Source organism: Sturnira hondurensis, unplaced genomic scaffold (assembly GCF_014824575.4).
Source record: "Sturnira hondurensis isolate 20B ecotype Veracruz unplaced genomic scaffold, ASM1482457v3 Scaffold0016663, whole genome shotgun sequence".
NCBI lineage: Eukaryota > Metazoa > Chordata > Mammalia > Chiroptera > Phyllostomidae > Sturnira > Sturnira hondurensis.
The window spans coordinates 14,258,681-14,278,977 of NW_028089294.1; the positions used below are offsets into that span (position 1 = coordinate 14,258,681).

The 20,297-nt window shown below is 47.1% G+C and overlaps 1 protein-coding gene across 1 annotated transcript in view; it reads right to left on the minus strand.

The window, feature by feature from the left end:
- The window catches only part of PLB1 (phospholipase B1), a 116,278-nt gene extending 96,412 nt beyond the window's left edge, over positions 1–19,866 (minus strand). The window contains exons 1-4 of the mRNA XM_037066904.1: positions 19,806–19,866; positions 3,246–3,307; positions 1,640–1,706; positions 457–515 (exon numbers count right to left, since the gene is read on the minus strand). Of these exons, the coding sequence (XP_036922799.1) occupies positions 457–515; positions 1,640–1,706; positions 3,246–3,307; positions 19,806–19,866 (249 nt within the window). The remainder of the gene's footprint in view (positions 1–456; positions 516–1,639; positions 1,707–3,245; positions 3,308–19,805) is intronic.
- Positions 19,867–20,297: the final 431 nt, after the last annotated feature.

The window sequence follows — 20,297 nt, forward strand, 5'->3', positions numbered from 1 at the left end:
CTCTCTATGCTCGTTCCTCTCTCCCCATCTTTCTTTTTTTTTAAATCTCTTTTTCCTTCTGACGTGAGAAATATACCACTTAAAATGTTTTAGCAAGGATGCACATATTTTCAAAAACTTTACCAAGCAGTTTTTTATCTTATAAATAGAAAGTTTAAGAGATTACTTTTAAAATTCTGTGTGATCTTTGACTTAATTTATCAATTGATGGGTTTAATTTATTAATGAGAAACTCCAAAAGTTTTCCAACCTGAACGTAAAGGACATAAAGGGAAGCATTGATTTGATCAAAGAAAAAAAAAACTCAGACCCCCCCCCTAGATTATAGGATTTCTCCAACTCAGAGAATAAGCTCCTCTCCCCAAACAAAACATCCTGCCTGCTGACCAGGGGCTCATTCAGAGGGTCACCAATCCCAAACCCTGTCTTCCACCTCCACCTTCTTCAAATACTCACAGTTTCCACATCGCCAATGCCTGCCACGAATTTGATATCAGAAGGCCTCAGGGAGTGGACTGCAAAGACAAGAACCCAGGTAAGAAAGTCAGGTCTGTATTACCCACAATGAGGGCCAAGGACACCAAATAGGAGGCGCAGCCCCATGGCCCCCAGTCAGAGGACAGAGGCCAAGGCTGAGTCTTTTGGCTATAGGAGTGGGGAACTGAAGACCAGGTGGTCGCTGGGGCCTAGGAATCTGCTTGGAAGAGGCTCACTATTCGGAGGCCGCACTGTGAACTGAAGTCAAGGTCTCCCAGACATGTCCCAAGGAAGGTCACTCACGGCCCTCATTTTCCCCTCTCACCTGTTCCATGGCTCTGTATTTCTGGGCCCCCATTAATAACAGGGCAAAATTGAAATACCAACCACCTAGGTACACAAAGGGTCCCATTGGCTTGAGGATGGCCAGAGAACAGTACTGTGAACACATGTAAACATCGGATGCCAGTGGCCTGCACAGGGTCCCCCAGGAGGCCTCCTTGACCCACCCTGGGCAGCCGGCACTTTTAGAGTTAAGTCTCCCCAGAAACCTCCGACTTGCTCCCTGGTCACGTTAGGGGCTCCCAAAGAAGCTATTTCTTAAGACGTGCACAGATGTCTTTCTCTGCCTACTCTCCTCATAAAACAGAGTGCAAAAAATGACATGCTTAACCACAGACCCTGGGAAGTCAGTGCAGTGCAAACATAAATAAAGCCATTAAACAGTGTATGATGTGGCCTCTTAATAGGATAAGGCAAGAGAAGATGGCCAGTTTAAGGGCAACATGCAGGGCTTCCAGGTATTAGACAAACCCAGCCCATTATAGGAGGAAAATGCCAACAGCAGCCATCATGGCTACCTTACAGGACCGGGGAAAGTACATGAGGGACTGGCCCCCAACCCACCGCTCCCAGGACACTGCCTGCCCCCTGCAGGTGAGCACTCCCGGAGGCTGTCTGCACTGGCCAGGCAGCGCGGGCCTTGCTGGCTTCATCTCTGACTGGTGCGTCGGTCTGCATCACTCCACAGAAATAAATGAGGGGGAAAACAGAAGGGCTGAGGGACTAAAGATTGGAAAGAGGGAGGAGTTGAATGGCCAAATGAGAAGTAGGGCCTGGGCCTCTGCCGGCCACACCAGCGTCATGGCCCAGGGTTACCTACCCGACTTAGAAGGCACGTCGGAGCCTGACTTCTTGGGGTCGCACAGGAACTGAAAGTTCTTCTGGTTCTGCAAACACAACCGAACACCAGGCACGTGAGCTGCCCTGTGTGGAGCTGCTGCAGGTGTGGGAAGCTCGGTGTAGAAATGACCATGCACTTGTTTTATCGAGACTCAAAACCCAGACGCAACGACTGTCCACAGTCATGGTCTTCCTGATCCCTGCTCACCCAGGACAAGAGGGCCTGTGTCTTCAGACAATGATTTTGGCAGGTGGGATGGACAAGGAGGGAGAGTAAAAATCGGTTCTTGGGATGATGGCAAAGTCCTGGAGGTGGACAGTAATGATGGTCATGCAATGTGAATGTACTGAACTTAATGCCACTGAATTAATTATATGTTCAAAAATGATTAAAATGGCAAATTTTATATTATGTATATTTTACCACAGTAAAAAAAAAATCTTTAAGAAGAGATCCAGAGTCCGTAGACTAAAAGATTACAAAAACTCATCTATGTGCCTGGGTTGCGGGTATGCAACACCTGGGTTGCGGGTATGGTCGTGGGGTGTGCAAGAGGCAACCGATCGATGTTGCTCTCTTGCATCAATGTTTCTCTCTTTTTCTCCCTCCCTTCTCCTCTCTCTAAAAATAAATGAAATATTTAAAAATTCATCTACACTATATTGATTTGCATTACTTCTTTTCTCTCCTTTGATTGTTTACGTAAAAGTGGGCATTTGAGGCATTATGTTTGGGTGCTGCCAGAAACTGGGCGAACTTGAAACCAGAGACCTGTGTCTCCCCTGGACTGGCCTGTCCCAAGCCCAGAGGTGAGCAGAGGAGGGGCTGGGGGAACAGTGCTCGGGCCCTCCAGGCCCCTCGGGCTCCTCGGGTGCTTGCAGGCGTCCTGAGCAGCCACTGCTTCTGCGAATCACGTGACAGGCTTTGGGTGGGGCTTTGGAATGTTTTCTCCCCAGACTTGAAAGTGGGAGAGGGAATACAGCAGGTCCCTAACTGAAGTCACCTCGTTCAACTCGTAAGGTTGATGAGATGCCATAGCAGCTCATCTCTTGCTTATGCCAACTAGTCTGTGGCAAAAGTGGTTTCACGACAAGTCGGTCCCTGCGGTTACGGGAAACTATGGACACTGAGGACTCACTGTTCTCCAACTGGGGGAAACAGGCAGCAACCGAGTCCCCAGACCACGCCTCACTATCACAGGTTAATCCTCTTCAGTTAGCGATTGCAGGAAGAGATAAAGCATTTACCCTCCACTCTTATCTTGGGATGTTCTGGGAAGACCTTACCCAGCTGCCCTCAGATAACGCATGGCAGCTGCTTCAAGGTTCACGAAGATAACAAGCCCATTTATAGCTCTTTCTAGACACTTCTGGGAACCACCCACTCAGTCTTCAGGAATGACGGGCCCCCAGACCCCAGGAGAGACCATGTTCTGTCTATCTTGCCAGGCAGCCAGACTGCCCCTGGGGGAAGCAGCTTATCCAGCCCATTCCCTCAAGGAAGGAACCTGCCGACTTGCATCGAGACTTGGATTTACCCACTGGAAGACACCCTGCCAGCCCTCCGAAGGGGACAAAGCCCTCACCTCTGGACATAGCTGCTCTTCCAGTGTATTCTCTCCAGGAATGGTACGGGCCTGGTTGGTCTCTAAAATAAAACAAAAATATGTGGTTCAGGTTATTTAGCTGGAATCGACTCCCATCCAGGTTTGTACGTTTCCTGCCCTTCCTCCCACCTATGTGCCCAGCTCGTTAACATCCTTCGAGTCAGGGAAAATCTAGATTCCACTTCTCCAACTATCCCCTTCATTGTTTGGAACGCTGCATTCCCGTGCATGCAGCCTATTAAAGCCGAATCACCGGGCTAAAAGTGAATGTGTTCCCCGCAGAGGGTCGGGAATGACCCCGCACCACGCACATGCACATCACAGTGGATGCCTTTCTTGGTTCCTTGGCAAAAGGCAGGCCCTCCGAGACGGGTAATGTCAGACAAGGAGCTGCTGTCGTTTGGGAAGCCAGGACACAGACAGGGAGGTGAAGGACATTCTGGAATAGGCTGATGAGTGATGCGAGCTTAGGAGAAGCACTGCTCATGGGTTTCCCAGCAGCCGTGACCGCACAGGACGGCTGGACAGGGCCTGCGTCATGGGGCCCTGGGACCATAGGCGACGGGGGAGAAAAGCAGGTAGGGAGCCCACAAGGACACTACCCTCATCCCAGCTTACTTTGGGCCCTGCCTTTTAAAACTTTTTTCTTTTTACTTTTCAAAAATAAAATTTACACGCAATAAAACAAAACAGGCTCGTTAACCTTATAAATATACAAATAATGGTATGGTACAATTAACAGTGCCCTAAGTAAAGGAGCCAATAGAACCCCACCCATGGGGCCTCCACAGCTATAACCAAAAGTGATTGCCTTTGTTGACACGCTGGTGTCCACCACTGGGCCCCTGATCAGGCACACTTTTCCTTCGGCTGTAATCCATGAGGATGCAAATTTGTACACTAAAAGCTCCCTCTCATGCTGTACTGTGGGCACTTTTCACATTTTTACATAATCTTGATGCTTCCTTCCACAGCTTCCTGATACATTTATGATACTGATGTGTGATCGGAGATCCAAGTCCCGTGCCCCCTCTGAATTCTCCCCACCGAGTCCCCTGCTCTGGGCACCATGTGAGGTCGTGCCAGGTGAGACCCCCAAACAGCACTGGGCAATGCAAAAGGGAGGCCTGGTGTGGGGGGGAGAGCTTCATTTCTTTCCACCCCAGTCTTCTTCTGCAGCTTTACTTTTTTGACCCTGAAAAGACTTTTTCCGGAATTTGATGGGGAACAAGAGTATATTTCCATTTCATGCCCCCTGAGAGGTCAATCAGACACTCATTTCTACGTTAAAGCCCACAACAGGAATGGTGGCTGTCACCTGCTCTCAGATTTCAGTGACCCTTCTGAAACTCCCAGAAAAAAGCTCCTGGACAGAAAGAACCACGTGATGGGAAGGTGTGGACAAGCCCAGAGCACTGTCAAAGGCTGGAAAACAAGGCATGTGACTGGGGTAGGGGACAGGAAGGCGGGGTGGGTGGGGCTTCGTGGACAGACAGCAGGTGGCTGGGGAGCTGCAGATGCCAGGCTACCCCATAAGCAGTGGTGAGCTGTGACGTGTCTCTGCAGGGACGAGTGTGAAGGCGCATCTTAAGATGCTCATCACTCTGGGAGTAGTGGGGTAGATGAATTAGCAGGGCAGAGATCTGAGACTATTTTGCTAATATATTTTTTTTATTTTTAAGGATTTTATTTATTTATCTTTAGAGGGGAAGGGAAGGAGAGAAGGAGAGAAATATCAATGTATGGTTGCTTCCTGTGAGTCCCCTGCTGGGAACTGGCCTGCAACCCAGGCATGTGCCCTGACTGGGAATCGAACCGCGATCGTGTGGTTCGCAGGCCCACGCTCAATCCACTGAGCTACACCAGCCAGGCTATTTTGCTAATATTTTTAAGCTGGGACAAAAATCTCATGGTAGCCAACTCTTATACGCAGTTTCTATGTGCTAGACACTGTTCTAAGCACCTACACAAGATAAGTCACTGAATGCTACCAACTCTAGGAGCTACTATTGTCCCCACTTGACCAATAAGGGCCCAGCAAGGTTGAGCCGCATTTTAAAGGTGGCAGCAAATGGTAATGAAAGAATTTGAACATGGGCAGTCTGGCTTCGTGGGCCGTGCTCCCAACCAAAAAAGTCAGTCAGTCTAGCATCTAGACCAGGGCTCAGCAAACTTGTCCTGCAAAGGGTCAGGCAGTCAATAGTTTAGGTTCTGCAGACCATATGGTCTCTTTCACAATTCCTCATCTCTGCTTTTGTCGTGTAAACGGAGCCACAGACACTGTGCAAGCAAATTAACTTTATTTATAGAGACTAAAGTTTGAATTTTATAAAATTTCCATGTGTCATGAAATATACTTTTCTCCCCCCAACTACTTAAAAAAGTAAAAGGCTTTGTGAATATCACCAAACTGATTTTGAAGTTTAAAAGCCAACTGGAAATTGAAGGAGAAGAACAAAGTTGGAGAGCTCACGCCACAAAACTTCAAGACTTGTTCTAAAGCCGCAGTAATTGAGACGGCGTGGTACTGGCAAGGGAACAGACAAAGGGCTCCATGGGCCCGAATGCAGAGCCCAGAAAACCCACATGAAGAGACTGAACCGATCTTTGACGAAAGAACAAAGGCAACCCTATGGAGAAGAGACGGTCTGTTCAGCAAATGGTGCTGGGACAACTAGACATCCACGTGGGAAAGACGAATCAAAACATGTAAAAGCCATTCGCAGCTCGTAGGTCCTACGAAAACAGGCAGAGGCTGAATCTAGCCTGAGGGCAACGGTGTGCCCCCCCAGTGCCTGACCTGGCCTGCCACCGCACACTGGACATCAGGCTGGGATGGGAGGGTGGCCCTCTGATCAGCAGTTGTCTTAGCCCAGGACCCCAGGTGGAAACCTGGGATCTACTTCGAGATTACCAGGCTGGTAGCTGCTGCCACACCCCTTCACTGGGCTTGCTGGGACCTTCACAGGCAGAGGGACACAGATACCAGAAGCCAGCTCTTCCTGGCCTTTCAGAAATGCCCCACTCAGCACCTCAAGTCTTCCGGACTCCAAGTCTAAGTTTAAAAAAAAAGGCTCCTCAAAGAAAGTCATTGATGCCCTGATGGATGTAAACAGTAGTTTTCTTTAAAAGGAAGAAAAGGAACAAAAAGGAAAGAAAAAAGATTTTGGGCTCTGGCTGGTGTGGCTCAGTTGGCTGGAGTATCAGCCCATAAACCAAAACATCGCACGTTTGATGCCTGGCTAGGGCGCACGCCTAGATTGCAGGTTCAGTCCCCGGTCAGGGCACGTGCAAGAGGCAACCCATCGACGTTTCTCCCTCATGTTGACGTTTCTCTCCCTCGCTCTCATCCTCCCTTCCCCTCTCTCTAAAATCAATAAGCATGTCCTCAGGTGAGGACAAAAATCAAAACTTAAAAAAAAATTTTATGATAGTGAATATACTCAGAACTCTATAAAAATTAAATAATGTGAGCAGACTATCTAGCCCAGTGCCTGCACAAAGTAGTTATTGAACTATGTTAGTTCTGGTAAAAGGTGCTATTGTTTCACCATCAAAACAACCCAGGGAGATAAATGCCACTATCGGTATAATGTTGTAGCAGCAAACGCTAAACATTTCTCTTTAGAGAGGCAGGGTTTCTCTGAGAGATCCTATGTGCTGACCCTAGTTCTAAAAAGTCTTAAAGGGGCTCAAAGAGGTTATTTCTGAAGAGTTGATGGATTCCTACAATTGTTCTGGGCTATTCTGGACCTTTTGTTTTCCTCTGTAGACATTCTATCATTAGACATTTCCACATCGAGGCGCAGAAGGGGAAAGAGTGAGAGGGGGAGAGGTTGGGGGTTGGGAGGGGAGAGAGAGAGAGAGATTAAGAAAGATCATCTGTTGAGAGTGGAAAGTGCAGTGAGCATCTGAGAGGCCCAAAGTCAAAGAGACATAGAGTAAGCCCAACGTTTGATGCTGTTTTGACTCCTGAAGCATTTGCCGCATCACAGGCAACAGGACCAGAAGGTGGGAGGCTAGTGTGCTGAGCAGGGCCGCAGCAGCTCCACGGAGGTGGGGAACGCACGGCCGGGCGTTCAGTGCCCATCAAGGAGTGGGGGCTGCGGAAAGGGACCTGAGCTTCCAGTTGGGACTTCCAAGAGCTGGACCCTTGGAGTGGGGGTAAACTTGAAGCAGACCAGCCTCCAGAAAGACTAAAGCCTGGCTTTTTTGTTTTAGGTTTATTTTTTTCAAGTTTTCCATTACAGTTTACATTTGTATTAGTTTCAGGTGTAAGCACAGTAGTTACAAAATTATATCCTTTATTGAGTGGTCTCCCTGATATTTCAAGTGCCCACCTGGCCCCATACAAAGTTACTACAACATTATTCATTGTGTATATTCCCTGGGCTGTAATTTACACCTCTGGGACTATTCTGTAACTATCAATTCGTACTTCTTAATCCCTTCACCCCTTTCACCCAGCCTTCCCTCCTCCACCCCTCTGTCAGCTGTCAGTCTGTTCTCTGCATCTATGAGTCTGTTTCTCTTTTGTTATATTTGTTCTCTAGATTCTGCCTATAAGTGAAATCATATGGTATTTGTCTTCATCTGGCTTATTTCACTGAGCACAATACTCTCTAGGTCCTTCCATGCTGTTACAAGAGGTAAGCTTTCATTCTTTTGTATCACACTATTTTTTATTCTATTGTGTATATTTATCACAGGTTTGAGTCTGAGTCCAGCTTAGATTAAGGTGACCTGCCTCTACCTGCCTGCCGAAAGCAAAAGTAAAGCCTTTATGGGAGAAGATAGCACCGCCCCAAACCTAATATTATCTTTCTACTTATTCATATATGATGCCTGTCATTTAATTTTTAAAATAATTACCAGGAAGCAACACAAAATTAACAGAAAATACTGGGAAAAAAAACAAAAGATAAAACAGATCATAGACAGTGAAAGGTGGTGAACTGATACGGGAATAATGGGTGATGTCTGCAGCTTTGCTAGCCTGGTGTTCTGTTCCCTGTTTGGGACAGAGGCAAGCCCATCAGGTAATTCAGTGGGGAAACCCCAGCAGTGAGAAGGGCTGAGACACACTCTTCACACAGTTTGGGCTGACTGGAAATCTGTGTGCATGATGGGGAAAACTGCAAAATTAAAACAAATAGACACCGGAGGGTTGGCTGCAACTCTGTGTTTCTTTTCCAGCCTACGCGCAGACCAGTACACAGAGCCTTTGAGCAGGACCTCTCTCCGAGTCACTGGCTGGTCACTAAACCTGCAGACTTGGGCATGGCGCCTAGGATTTGGGTGAAAAAAAGAAACACAAGAAATAAAAAACTGAGCAAAGACACCAGTGGCTGCACATAGTGAGGGAAACGGGTTTCACAGTTTAAGTCTAGGCAAGTGACTAAGAAATAAACCACTGACTCTCAGAAAAATAAAGCACAATCAAGAATTGCTCAGTTTTATCAACTATGTTTGGCTATCAACCCAAAGCCACTAGACGGGCTTTGGAAAGTTGGAAAGTTGGTCTCAAACCTGGAAAGTTGGTCTTGTGCCCAGGAAAAGAGCAATGAATGGAAACTGGTTCTAAGTGGGCTCAGATGTTGGGTTTCGCAGGCTAAGCCTTCAAAGCAGCTAATATATATTTTCCCAAAGAATCATGTAGTAATATATATTTTTATATATTGAAACTTAATATATGTTTATATATTTATATATTAATTTGTAAAGAATTAAAGAAACTATTCTGAGATATATAGAAAAACAAATAGATTAAGACTCAATAAATAGAAGAGATATGTATCTTCTTTTATTCATTTGTATAGTTATAATGTATGTATGAAAAATATAACAAATTCCAGAGTTGAGAAGTACAGTAACCAAAAGATTTCCTGGATGGGCTCAGCAACTGATGTAAGATGGCCAAAAAAAAAAAAAAGAATCCATAAACTTAAAGATAGATCAAGAGAAAATACATTTCTGAAAAATACAGAGGAAAAAAGACTTAAGAAAAATAAACAGAGCCTCAGAGATCTGTGCATGCTGTCGAGCATACAAACATACAGGTAACAAGTTTTGGAATAATCAGAGAGAGAAGGAGGCAGAAAAATATTTGAAGAAATAATGAAACCTCACTGAAACCTCCTCACATTGGATGAAAAATATTGAGCCAGATAGAAGAAACTGGGAAAAAAAACCCTCAGATAGAAAAAAATCACAAAGAGGATTTTACCAAGACACATCAACTATAAAAACTAATGAATCTAGGTGTACTTCTAAAGCCAAGAAAAAAGTCTTGAAAATAGCAGAAGACAAACAACTTTTCACATACATGACACCAGCATTACAGCTGACCCATCATCAGGAACAATGGGTGCCAGTAGACAGTGGAATGACACGTTCAAAATGCTAAGAGGAAAACAGTTCCGGAGGGAAGCATGGTCATGTAGGAGGGAGTGAAGTACAGAAAGAATAAATATATAAATCCAAAATAAAATTGACTGTAATGAAAGAAGCCAGAAAACTGTTGCCCACAAGTCAACTCTGCTCACACCCTATTTTTTTTTGGTATGGCTCTCTAGATAAAAGTGGCTTTTATGTATTTAAAAGGTTTTAGAAAAAAAAAAGAACATGTAATGGAGACCACATATGATCCACAAAACCTAAAATACTTACCATTTGGCCCTTTATAGAAAAAGCTTGCCAACACCAATATAAATAATAAAAATTATGTAGGGTGGGGTTTCAAGTATATGCAACATCTGCATGTTATAATCTTAAAAGCCAAAACAAAAAAATATGTATACTCTTCAAGCTAATGTTGGGTGGGGTGGTTGAACTGAAGCCAAAAATAATAATAATAAAAGGAGAAATAAAATCATAGAGCAGGTAGGGCACGTTGAAAGTGTTAAATAGTCAGATATCACATTTAAACACACTTGGGAAAACCAGGCGAGAGACACTAAGGGGAGGTGTATAAGAACTTCCTTCAGCATCTAAAGGGCCAGACGCCAAGGGGCCTGGCCTGGTTCTTTGTGATGCCCCCCCAAACCAGGACCAGACCAGTGGACACAGATTGTGTCTGAGTAGAATAGTCAGAACTACCTGAACAAGAACAGGCCACCCAGGGCGCAGGTCCAAGCAGAGGGTGGGGTTGGGGCAGCCTCATGGTGGGCACGCCCCAGCAGAGGTCACCAGCTTGGACATCCTTGGTCTAGTCAATCTCTCTGTGCTTCCGTTTCCTGACCTCTAAGACGAGGCTGACCACACCAGCCTTGGGGAGCCGCTGGACACACTCAATGCACATGAACACAAAGCACAGCTGTCTGACATGTGGTAAAGGTGCAGTGATGGGCAGTTATAACTGTGATAATTCCAGTGTCAGAGAGATGGTTAGGGTGGTTAGCATAGACCAGTGTTCAGGCCTTTCCAGGCTCCATATTCTGGGGTTTCTTCTTATAGCTATAGATTTCATATTTCCAAACTGAAGATCTGAATCATCCTTGATAACTGACTGCCCTGGGGTGTCACACAGGGGTTCTGCCTAGAATCTATTGGGTGGGCCAAAAAGTTCATTTGTTTTTTTCTGTAAGATGGCTGTCATAGCACTTAGTTGACTTTAACGTCATTCGAAACAATTCTGTTAGATTGTATAGTGACAGCTGTCATATCAGCGTGCATTAAATAAAACATCAGAATTGGTGAATTTATGTGTAGCCATTTTAATACTGAAGATGGAAGAAACTACACAACATTTCCAGCATATTATGCTTTATTGTTCCAAGAAAGGTAGAAACACAGCTGAAATGCAGAAAAAGATTTGTGCAGTGTATAGGGAAGGTGGTGTGACTGATTGAATGTGTCAAAAGTGGTTTGCAAAGTTTCACACTGAAGATTTCTCTCAGGACAATGCTCCACCATTGAGTCGACCAGTGGAAGTTGATAGCAACCAATTTAAGACGTTAATTGAGAACAATCAGCATTATACCACATGGGAGACAGCTGTCAGACTCAAAATATCCAAATCAATAAAGTTAGCAGTGAAAATGAAAAATGTGTCCTTTATGCTATGGAAAAAACTAAACAGACTGTTTGGCCAACCCAATAAATGTTAAAAGTCTGGATCTGAAGACCTACATGGAAACTTGAGACCCCTCGGTCCTGTTGCCACTGAGTCCCTGAGTGACACTCCAGTTTTTTGCTTTCCACCACGTAAAGGGGAAGAAATCTCTTACCTGCTCCTGCCGCAGCCTGAGGCGCCGTGGAAAAAGTCACTCAAGCACTTGTGACGTGCTCGAACCCCAATCATGGACTCCCAAGGGGATTTCCTCCCTTTGAGCAGTTCTTTTAGCCTCGAGCTCACAATCCGTGAAAGACTTAGGGCTCCCTGAGAAAGTCCCACCTCCAGAAGGTCAGCAAGGGAAAAGCACATGTGCTTTTCCAGCCAGATGGGAGTGAGAGAGAGATAGCTGTGCGCACTCTGAGAAACAGGCTGGGCTGAGACCAGCCGTCCACGCTGAATGCGGCTATTACACAGACGCTCCCCTAGGGAAGGAACCTCTGGAACAGCCGTTCTCATAACTCAGCCATGCAGATTCACAGATTCGACTGGCCTGGGGCGGGGCCTGGCTGTGCCAGGAACCAAGCTGCTGAGTCCTGTTCAGGGACTTGTGAGTTTGACAGCCCCCGTCTTCAAAGAAACCTAAAGTGTGCTAGCCCAACAGGTGGCTAGGGGGCAGGTAAGGTGACTTTAAACAGAATCAAAACAGCTCGAGCCCTTGTCATTTATAGACTGTTTCCTTTATGTTTTTCTACTTAAACTGAGCCAGGAGCACAATGGTCCACCCCCACCCCACCCCTGCCTTGAGGAAACACAGCCACTTTGACCATGATCTAGTCTGTCTGACCTTTGACTTCCTCACCTGCAAAACGGGGAGAAGATTGGCTTCCCTGCCTCCCTCTCGGGGTGGCTGTGAGGATCAGAGAAGAGTCAGGAACGGTGTGAGCAGCAGCCGGCCACACGCACTGCGAGGGTCGAGTCGTCTCCCGGGTGAAGGGAAGGCGAGTGCCCTGGGCCGTGGGGAGGACTGTCCCAGCCAACACACGGGGAATTATCGCCATGCTTCCATGTATGTTACATTTGTGGGCTCTTTGAAAGGTGTGTAGTGTCCTTACAGCAACCACAAAGAGCAGCAAGAGGCAGGATTTATGGTCCTGGTGGCCTTTTTTACAAGCTCAGAGACATAGGTGACTCCCACCAGCTGACACAGACCCAGGGCAGAGGCAGGCCTTGCACCCACTCGCTGCATCCGCCAAGCGGCGAGCTGGCCCGTGGGCTGGGGAGGGGAGGCTCCGGGTCAGGCCGTGTTTGTCCCTATACTGTTTCGGACTCCAACCTGCTGGGCTTCCACTCTCATCCATTCACACCAGGGCTGGAGGGTGCTGCTGGCAACCTGTGAGCCAGCTTGGCACGGGTCTGCCTGTGGGTGCCAAGCCAGAGCCATCAGCCACACCCGGCTGCTGCTCCCACACCAGAATTCCCCATGCTCTGAGGGAGACGGGATGTTAGCTGGGGGGTCACACTTCACGGTCAGTGGAAGGTGATGCTGAGGGCTAGAGGACCTTTCTGGGGTAGCCAATCTGACCTCTGAATGTTTGTCTTAGAACTCTGGAATGGCCGACGTGGGTGGGTCTTTGAGGTCATCTCGTTAATACCACTAGAAACTAAGACCTGGAGAGGTTAGCAGATTTGCCAAAGACTGTTCAGCAAGTTACGAAAAGGGCCATGTGTGGAGCTCGAGTCTCTTAACCTCCCCTGGTATGCTTTCCTCGGGAGCAAGGGCTTTTTAAAAGAAGGTTATGAAAAGGCTTATTAGTGTGTATGCCGTTCTGTAACCCAAGTTCCTAGCTTATGGAAATTTATTCTGTCGCCATGTCTACCAGACTGATGTTTTCAGCCTCCCTTACCTGTCAGTCCATCTAGATTTGTCATCAGAAAGCCAAAGAATGAAATGCAATTGCCATTGTCACAGCCTTTCAGCAGACATGGCCTCTAGTCAGACAGGATGATCAGAAACATCCTGTAGAAACTCTCAGGCCACCATTCTCTAACTGATCAGTGTCCTGGGCTGACTACCACAAGAAATGCCACCACCCGTTACAGGTTCCGTCCCAGCCAGAGACCAGAGCACTCTCATGTGTGCACCTGAGACCCAGCGTCCATACCCTGTACCCCCAGACAGAGAAGGCGACTCTGGGGAGCGTCCTGACAGGAGAGAACACACTCAAAGTTGACTTGAGTTTTGCTGTTGAATGACTTCACGACTTCAGGCAAGGAATGCTTTGCTTTGAGATTGTATTTTCCTCAACATCCTCACGAGGGCAATTGGGGCAGACCCAGAGTCAGGAGTGACAGCTTAAGAAGAGGTTGTCCCCTGGTGACAGTGGACAAGTGGGGCCTCATCTGTGACAGGCTGGAGCCCTGACTCTGGGGTTTCTCCCAGCTTTTCCCCAGCAACCCTGCCCCCCAGAACTTTAAAGGGGACCAGGGACCCTCAAAGCTGGAGGGAGCGATGGTAATTAGTGAGCTCCAAACAGAAGGGACTCCTGGGGGACTGTGTGGGGGCCATGTGGTGACTCCACCAGGAAGGTCTGCTCCCAGAAACCACTGGAACATTCTGCTGTGAAGAACGGAGCACTATCTCTCACTGAGATGTGAGAATGCAAGAGGAAAATGGCTGCCTAAGGTGGACGAAAACCACGAGTCCTTCCCAGAGCCCAGCACACTCCCTGCTGGCCTCTTTCTGGAAGCCAGGCACACTGGTTCCCCAGTGTGTCCTCTCTTTTGACTCACGGCCCTTGGTGTCTGAAGCTAGCTGACCTCCTTGCCCACTTGCACTGGGCTACTTCCCCGCTGAAGAACCTTTAACAGCCCCCACTTCCACTCCAGAAAATTCAAATTCTAGCTCGCTGTGTGGCCTTGGGCTGGCCACTTAACCTCTGTAGGGTTCAGTTTTTGTAAATGTAAAGGAAAAAATTTGGACAAAATTGTTTCAGCAGTCTCTTCGAGACAAAAGACACCGTGATCACCTCTATTGTTCTCCTTGTCTTGGGATTTCAAAACTCCACTTTATCTAACACATCAGCTCCCCAGCACCAACCCTGTGCCCTGTTCCTCATGCCCACCGCCCACCATGCTGAGCCCTCACTTTGCCATTGGCCGTGTAGCTGCCCACACAGGCACGCCCTGCCTGTGTTTACGTGAGTCCCACTCAGCTTTCAGCACTCAGTCAAGTTTTACCTCCCCCACGAAACTTCCCCAGCCCACATGCACCTCAGTTCTCTGAATCTTCTTGCTTTTATCACGGCTCCTTGCCCCTATTTTGGTACTTAATTCTTCACCAGTGATTTTATGCAGATCAATTCTGTCTCCCCAGAGGGTTCCTTACCCTTGGTTTATCATCTACCAGCCAGGCTCAGCCTACCTCCAGTTCTTAGAAGGGTGCTCAGACAGCTGACTGACAGCAGTGAAAATGCAACTTGAGGAATTTGATTGACAGTAAAGGCCTAAAAATCTACAAGGTACAGGTGACATCCCAGGAAGGCAGGACTCTGAGCTTTCAGAGAAAATCTCATCCCTGGGCTCACTGCCACAGCAGGACTCCGGAGGCAAGTGTGCAGGCTGTAGTGGGGGTGGGGATGCCACCAACTATGAATACGACTCCACCAAGTCCCCTCCCCTCCCTTATCAGTGACTGGAAGGGCGTGGGGCACCAGAAGTTCTCCAAGGTTGCTTTCTACTCTTATTTGGAAGGACAGTATTTCTAGAAGGCTGGGCAGGTGAACTCCAGGAAGGACTCTGAGCCCTTGTGAAAGGAATGTTGACCAGCTTCACTTGTTCTGATAAGGAAAGAGGTCGTCCTTTCCTCTTGCAACGAGTTCACCCAGCTCCCCACTTTGGCTTTGCTATGACAGGCCTGGCACGGGCACCTTACTGAGGAAGGCATGGCAGCCTGCTGGAGAACCTCTGAGCTATTCCAGGAACACGAAATTCAGGTGAAATTGTATTTTCTTAAACACCGAGATTTCTTGCCAACTTGCTTTTGCCAGTGGCAGTTTCGAGATCATGATGTTGCAGTTTTATAAACCCCAACTTCCAGAGCTGGAATCTGTTTTCCTATGTGTTGTGTGTCCATGTTAAAGCTTAAAGTAAAGCCCTATGGTGACTCGTCCCTACCTTGGGCTGGACTGAGATACAGAGTGGTGGCCAGAGGTCCCGGCTCCGGACTCAGACTCAGGACTGAATTCTGATTCCTGTATTTATTAGCTGGATGACCTTGGGCAAGTTATTTAATTTCTGAGACTCAGTTTTCTCATCTGTAAAATGGGGGTAATAGTACATCCCTCTTAAAGGGAAGCCATTATATATATGTACAGAGTTTAACACGGGGGTTGGCTGTTCTAGAGAACCTCACACCATGAGCTTAATTTCTCAAATGGTAGTGTCCTCAGTGCCTGACAGAATGACATGTATACAGTCTATAAAAAGAGACATTTTTATCCTAGGCCTCAAAGAATCTTACAAATAATTAGTAAGGGGTCTGAGTAGCTCACAATAATAAAAATAACCAAGCACAGAAAGAAACAAGATATCAAGGAGCAAAAATTAGCATAAAATATAGAGCAGAAACAGATCAAAGACTTTGGATACTAAAATTATCAAACAAAAATTATAACAATGTGTTTTTTAAAAAAGATAAACTTGAAGATATTTATAGGAACACAAAATCATTTTAAAAAGCAACATTTGGCCATGGCCAGGGTGTCTCAGTTGGTTGGAGTGTCCTCCTGTGAACCAGAGGGTCGCTGGTTAGATTCCCAGTTGGAGCACACGCCTGGGTTGCAGGTTCTGTCCCCGGTCAGTGTGCGTATGAGAAGGCAACCGAATCGATGTTCCTCTCTCACATCAGTGTTTCTCTCTCTCCCCCTCCCTTCCCCTTTCTAAGCATATCCTCAGTTGAAGATTTAAAAAAAAAAAGGCAACATTTACAAATCTGGTAAATAACTAAATGTAAATTAAATTTGAAAAATCAAGTCAGTTTTCAAAATCTTCAGTGCTCTCTTGAAACCTTCAGGTTTAGCAGCAAATCAGACATGAATGAAAGAACAAACTAGAACACATGCCGTCATAAGTTAGCTGGAAGGCAGCACGGAAGGATAAAGAGATGCTAACGTTGGACGGGAGGCCGGGGGACGTGGCGTACAAGGTGAGGGAGTCAAACGAGCATTTCGGGTGTAGTGTTCGATGGGAAAATCAAGATGCAAAAAGTATATAGTAGGTTCCCTTTAGGCAAAGGGAAAAAATAAGAATATATGTTTGTAAAAAGAAACACTGAAAGACTGTGAAAACACTGAAGTTGGGCACCTACAGAGGCGGGTGGACATGAGACGGGAAGGCCGGAGAGGGGCGGGGTGTCTCTGAGCGCTATACCTTCTCTTGGAGTTTCGATTTTCTAACCATGTTAACCTGTCGCATTTTCAAAAATAAAGTAAAATCAACAAGAACAGGAGAAGCCTTGTAACTGAATACAAACAGACGAACTTAAGGATCTGTCAGACAGAGAACATAACCACAAAAACAAAACAAGAGAGAAAATTAACCCACTGAGTTTGAACAAAGTCTTCTGATTATACGCCCTGAGCGGATGTCATCCAAAGACAAAGAACAGCAAAGAAATTTTGAACTGCATTTGTTGGTGGTGATGTTATTGCTGCAATGACTCGGATACTATGGGGCATGTGTCATAGGGTTTGGCACATGAATAAGTTTATTGATATTATATGACGCTGGTGTGTACTGTGAGAAGACAATACAAATCTGGAATGAGGGAAGGAGGCAAAAGACTATTTCTACCTGAAATTAGAGATAACTGTGTAAAAACATTTTTTGAAAAGAAAAGTATATTTCTTCACTCTGACCCCTGAGAGGGCTTAGACACAATGACACCACAGCAGCCGTGAATGCACCCAGCACCCAGCTCTTGGTCTCTAAGTAAAATCCCCTATCAGCTGAAGAAATGGCTAACTGCATGGCTGAAAGAGAAAACAAACAAACAAATAAACAAAGGGGCGAAAGCAGAGTTCTAAAGAACCATTCCAGAGACTTAAAGAGGCAGGACAAGTAAGTACCATCTGTGATCTTTGGTTAATCCAACCAGCAATGTCTGAAACATATAAAATAAGAAATCAACTAATTCAATTCACCACATCAGCAGATTAAAGAAGTAAACCAGACAATCATCTTCATAAGTACAGAAAATATTAGATAGAATTCAACATCCACTTATGATTTTTTTAAAACCTCTTAGAAAATTGGGAATAAAATCAGATTTTCTTAGTTCTGTAAACAGTACCCACAGAAAAGCCAGTAGCAAACACCATACTTTCTGACCACACATTAAACACTTTTCTTTGAACTTGGGAATGAGGTAAGAACACCTCCACCAGCCACGTTCATGAGGGGCAGTCCCGGAGGGGCAGTCCCAGAGGCGCCTGCCAGCGTAGTGAGGCGGCAGCAGGACGTGCACGCAGATCGCAAGGAGAGCAGAAAACTCTCGTCACTGGCAGGACTGTGCACAGAGACGATCCAAAAGAGTATACATGTAGCATTTATGAGGACTTAATTGGGTTCAAAATCAATATATTAAAATCAATTTTATGTCTAGATATCGGTAACATTGTCAAGATAAAAAGTTGAAAAGTCATTCACCATACAACAAAATCATATACGAAGACTAATGAAACATACGCAAGACCTCAACAGAGAAAACAATCAAACTTTGAGAGGCATTTAAGAAGGACTAAGCAAACTAGTCACAAGAGTCAATCCCAGATGTATTGAAGACCCCAAAAAGGAAAATCAAGTTTACAAAACTTTCAGGAGGAAATACAGAACAGTATCTTCCTGACTGCAAGGCAGAAGCTAGATGAGATGCAAAGCACACAGGCCATTAGGGAAAGGATGGAAAATCTCTAGAAATCGAGAGACAACATACGAACAGACTGTGGCCAGACTACAGGTAACAGCGGGACTCTGGCCACCCCCCACACCTGCAGCAACCTGCCCAGGAAACCCAGCCACCACGGCTGCCGCAGTCGGCCCGGACGCTCAGGACTCGGTCTGTGCCTGCAGCTTCTCTGCACTTGTCCCTGCTTCCAGCTCAGGACCTGCCACAGAAAGCCAGGCGTGTTCCCCCAGCAAATCACTTAAGAATCCTCGCTTCTGGTTACGGAGCCTCCAGCTGCCCCAGGGCAACCACCTCCGAGCAGAGCACACCTGAAGCCTCTCCCTTTTCTCTCTCAGGCTTGCCCACTCCCCCACCTGCCTCAGCGTCTCTGCCCAACACAGATGACAGTGGCTGACCAAACCCTGAGGAAATAGCCTGCATTTCTTCCCATTTGGGTGGTCTGCATTTTCCCCCCAAATTAAGGGATTGGTTCATCTAACATCTCTCTAAGGAGAGTGGAAAGACAAGCGTCAGAGTGTACGATATCTGCTGATGAAAAGAGGCCCAATCTACAGAAAAATGGGAAAACACTTTAACAGGTACTTCATGAAAGAGGAATTAAAGTGGTCAGTAAACATTTTTTAAAAAGCACCTCAGCCTCATTAGCAGTTAGGAGAATGCAGTCACCCGTGCCCTAAGTGTAGCCGGTGCCATCATCCCCCCACCTCACACCCACCCATCTCACAGCCCCGCCCCAGTTCTTGCACTCACACACCCCAGACTCGGAGGGTGGCTAACCTGTCCAAGGTGAGCCGCAGAACAGGCACTTGGACTCAGCCGGGCCCAGGCTTTAGCTGCGAACCCCCTCCTTTCCCTCTGGGCCCAGGTCTCCCACCTGGAGAGGCTAAAATATCTTTAAGGCCCTGCTCAGTGTAAAAGAGTCTGCCTTTCTAAACAAAGGGAGGAGGGAGGTGCCAGGCTGGTCAGATGAAGAGGAGCAGGGAGAGACTGGCAGAGGTGCGATCATCTAATCCTCAGTGTGGGGACAAGCCCAAAGCCCTTCCCCGGGGCCCACTCTGTAACATCAAGTTCCAGAGCACCAAAGGTGGGCAAGCCCTTAGAATTTACCACCCTGAAATCTGCCTTCCTCTGTCCTTTCAGCAAAAACAAGCCATAAATAGAATAACTAAAATGTGCTTTTCATCAGCAGGGGTATTTCCATGTTAAGGATGAGGGGAAAAAAAGTCCAGATCCACAGAGGGAGCATTTGCCCAGGCCACACGGCACGGAGAACTGGGATCCGGATCCCGGGGACTCCCTACACGGGCAGCGTGTGTTCCCCCCACGGAGCTGCTGCCTGTGCAGCCTCACCCATCCCAAGACCCACTCTGGCCCCACAGCCTCGGGTACTTGGCCGCAGCACTCGAGCCTGCCTGGGCCTGAATGTGCATTTTGTGCTCACGCAAAGGGCACGTTCCTGTCCCGAGCGCCATGGCCCAGCAGCAGGGGCCGCCAGCAGGTCAGGCCCCAGCAGACTTACCTTGCCCCAGGAGCAGCAGCAGCAGCAGCCCTGGGAGGAAGACGCGCGGCTGCAGCTTCATGCTCAAATCCTCCAGGTGTCACTGGCCTCGGGTGAAGAGGTTCTGCGGGTGGATGACCTGTCACTCTTCCTCCTTTTATGCTCTCTGTTGTCTGATAGTGTGCCTGTCATAAATTTTACTGTGTTCACCTTTGAAAGGGGGCAGTGGCCAGCTGTAAATGATAAATATCAACATTTAGGCAGAAGGTTTCTCGAGGTGGTTGGGTCAAAGATGGGCAGCAGGTTCTAGACTCAAGCACCAAAAGACCAGGCCCACACAACGCCCTTTGTGTGGCCTCCGGGTGGGAGGGGACCCAGAAATTGCCACTGGTGAGGACTGGTCTGCTGGGAGGCGCATGGGGCTGGAGACCCCGGGTGCTAGACTGGAATCTCAGTTCTTCCAAAGCTGTGAGAATTTGCATGTGCCAAGTTCTCAGCTGTAAGCTCTGGAAA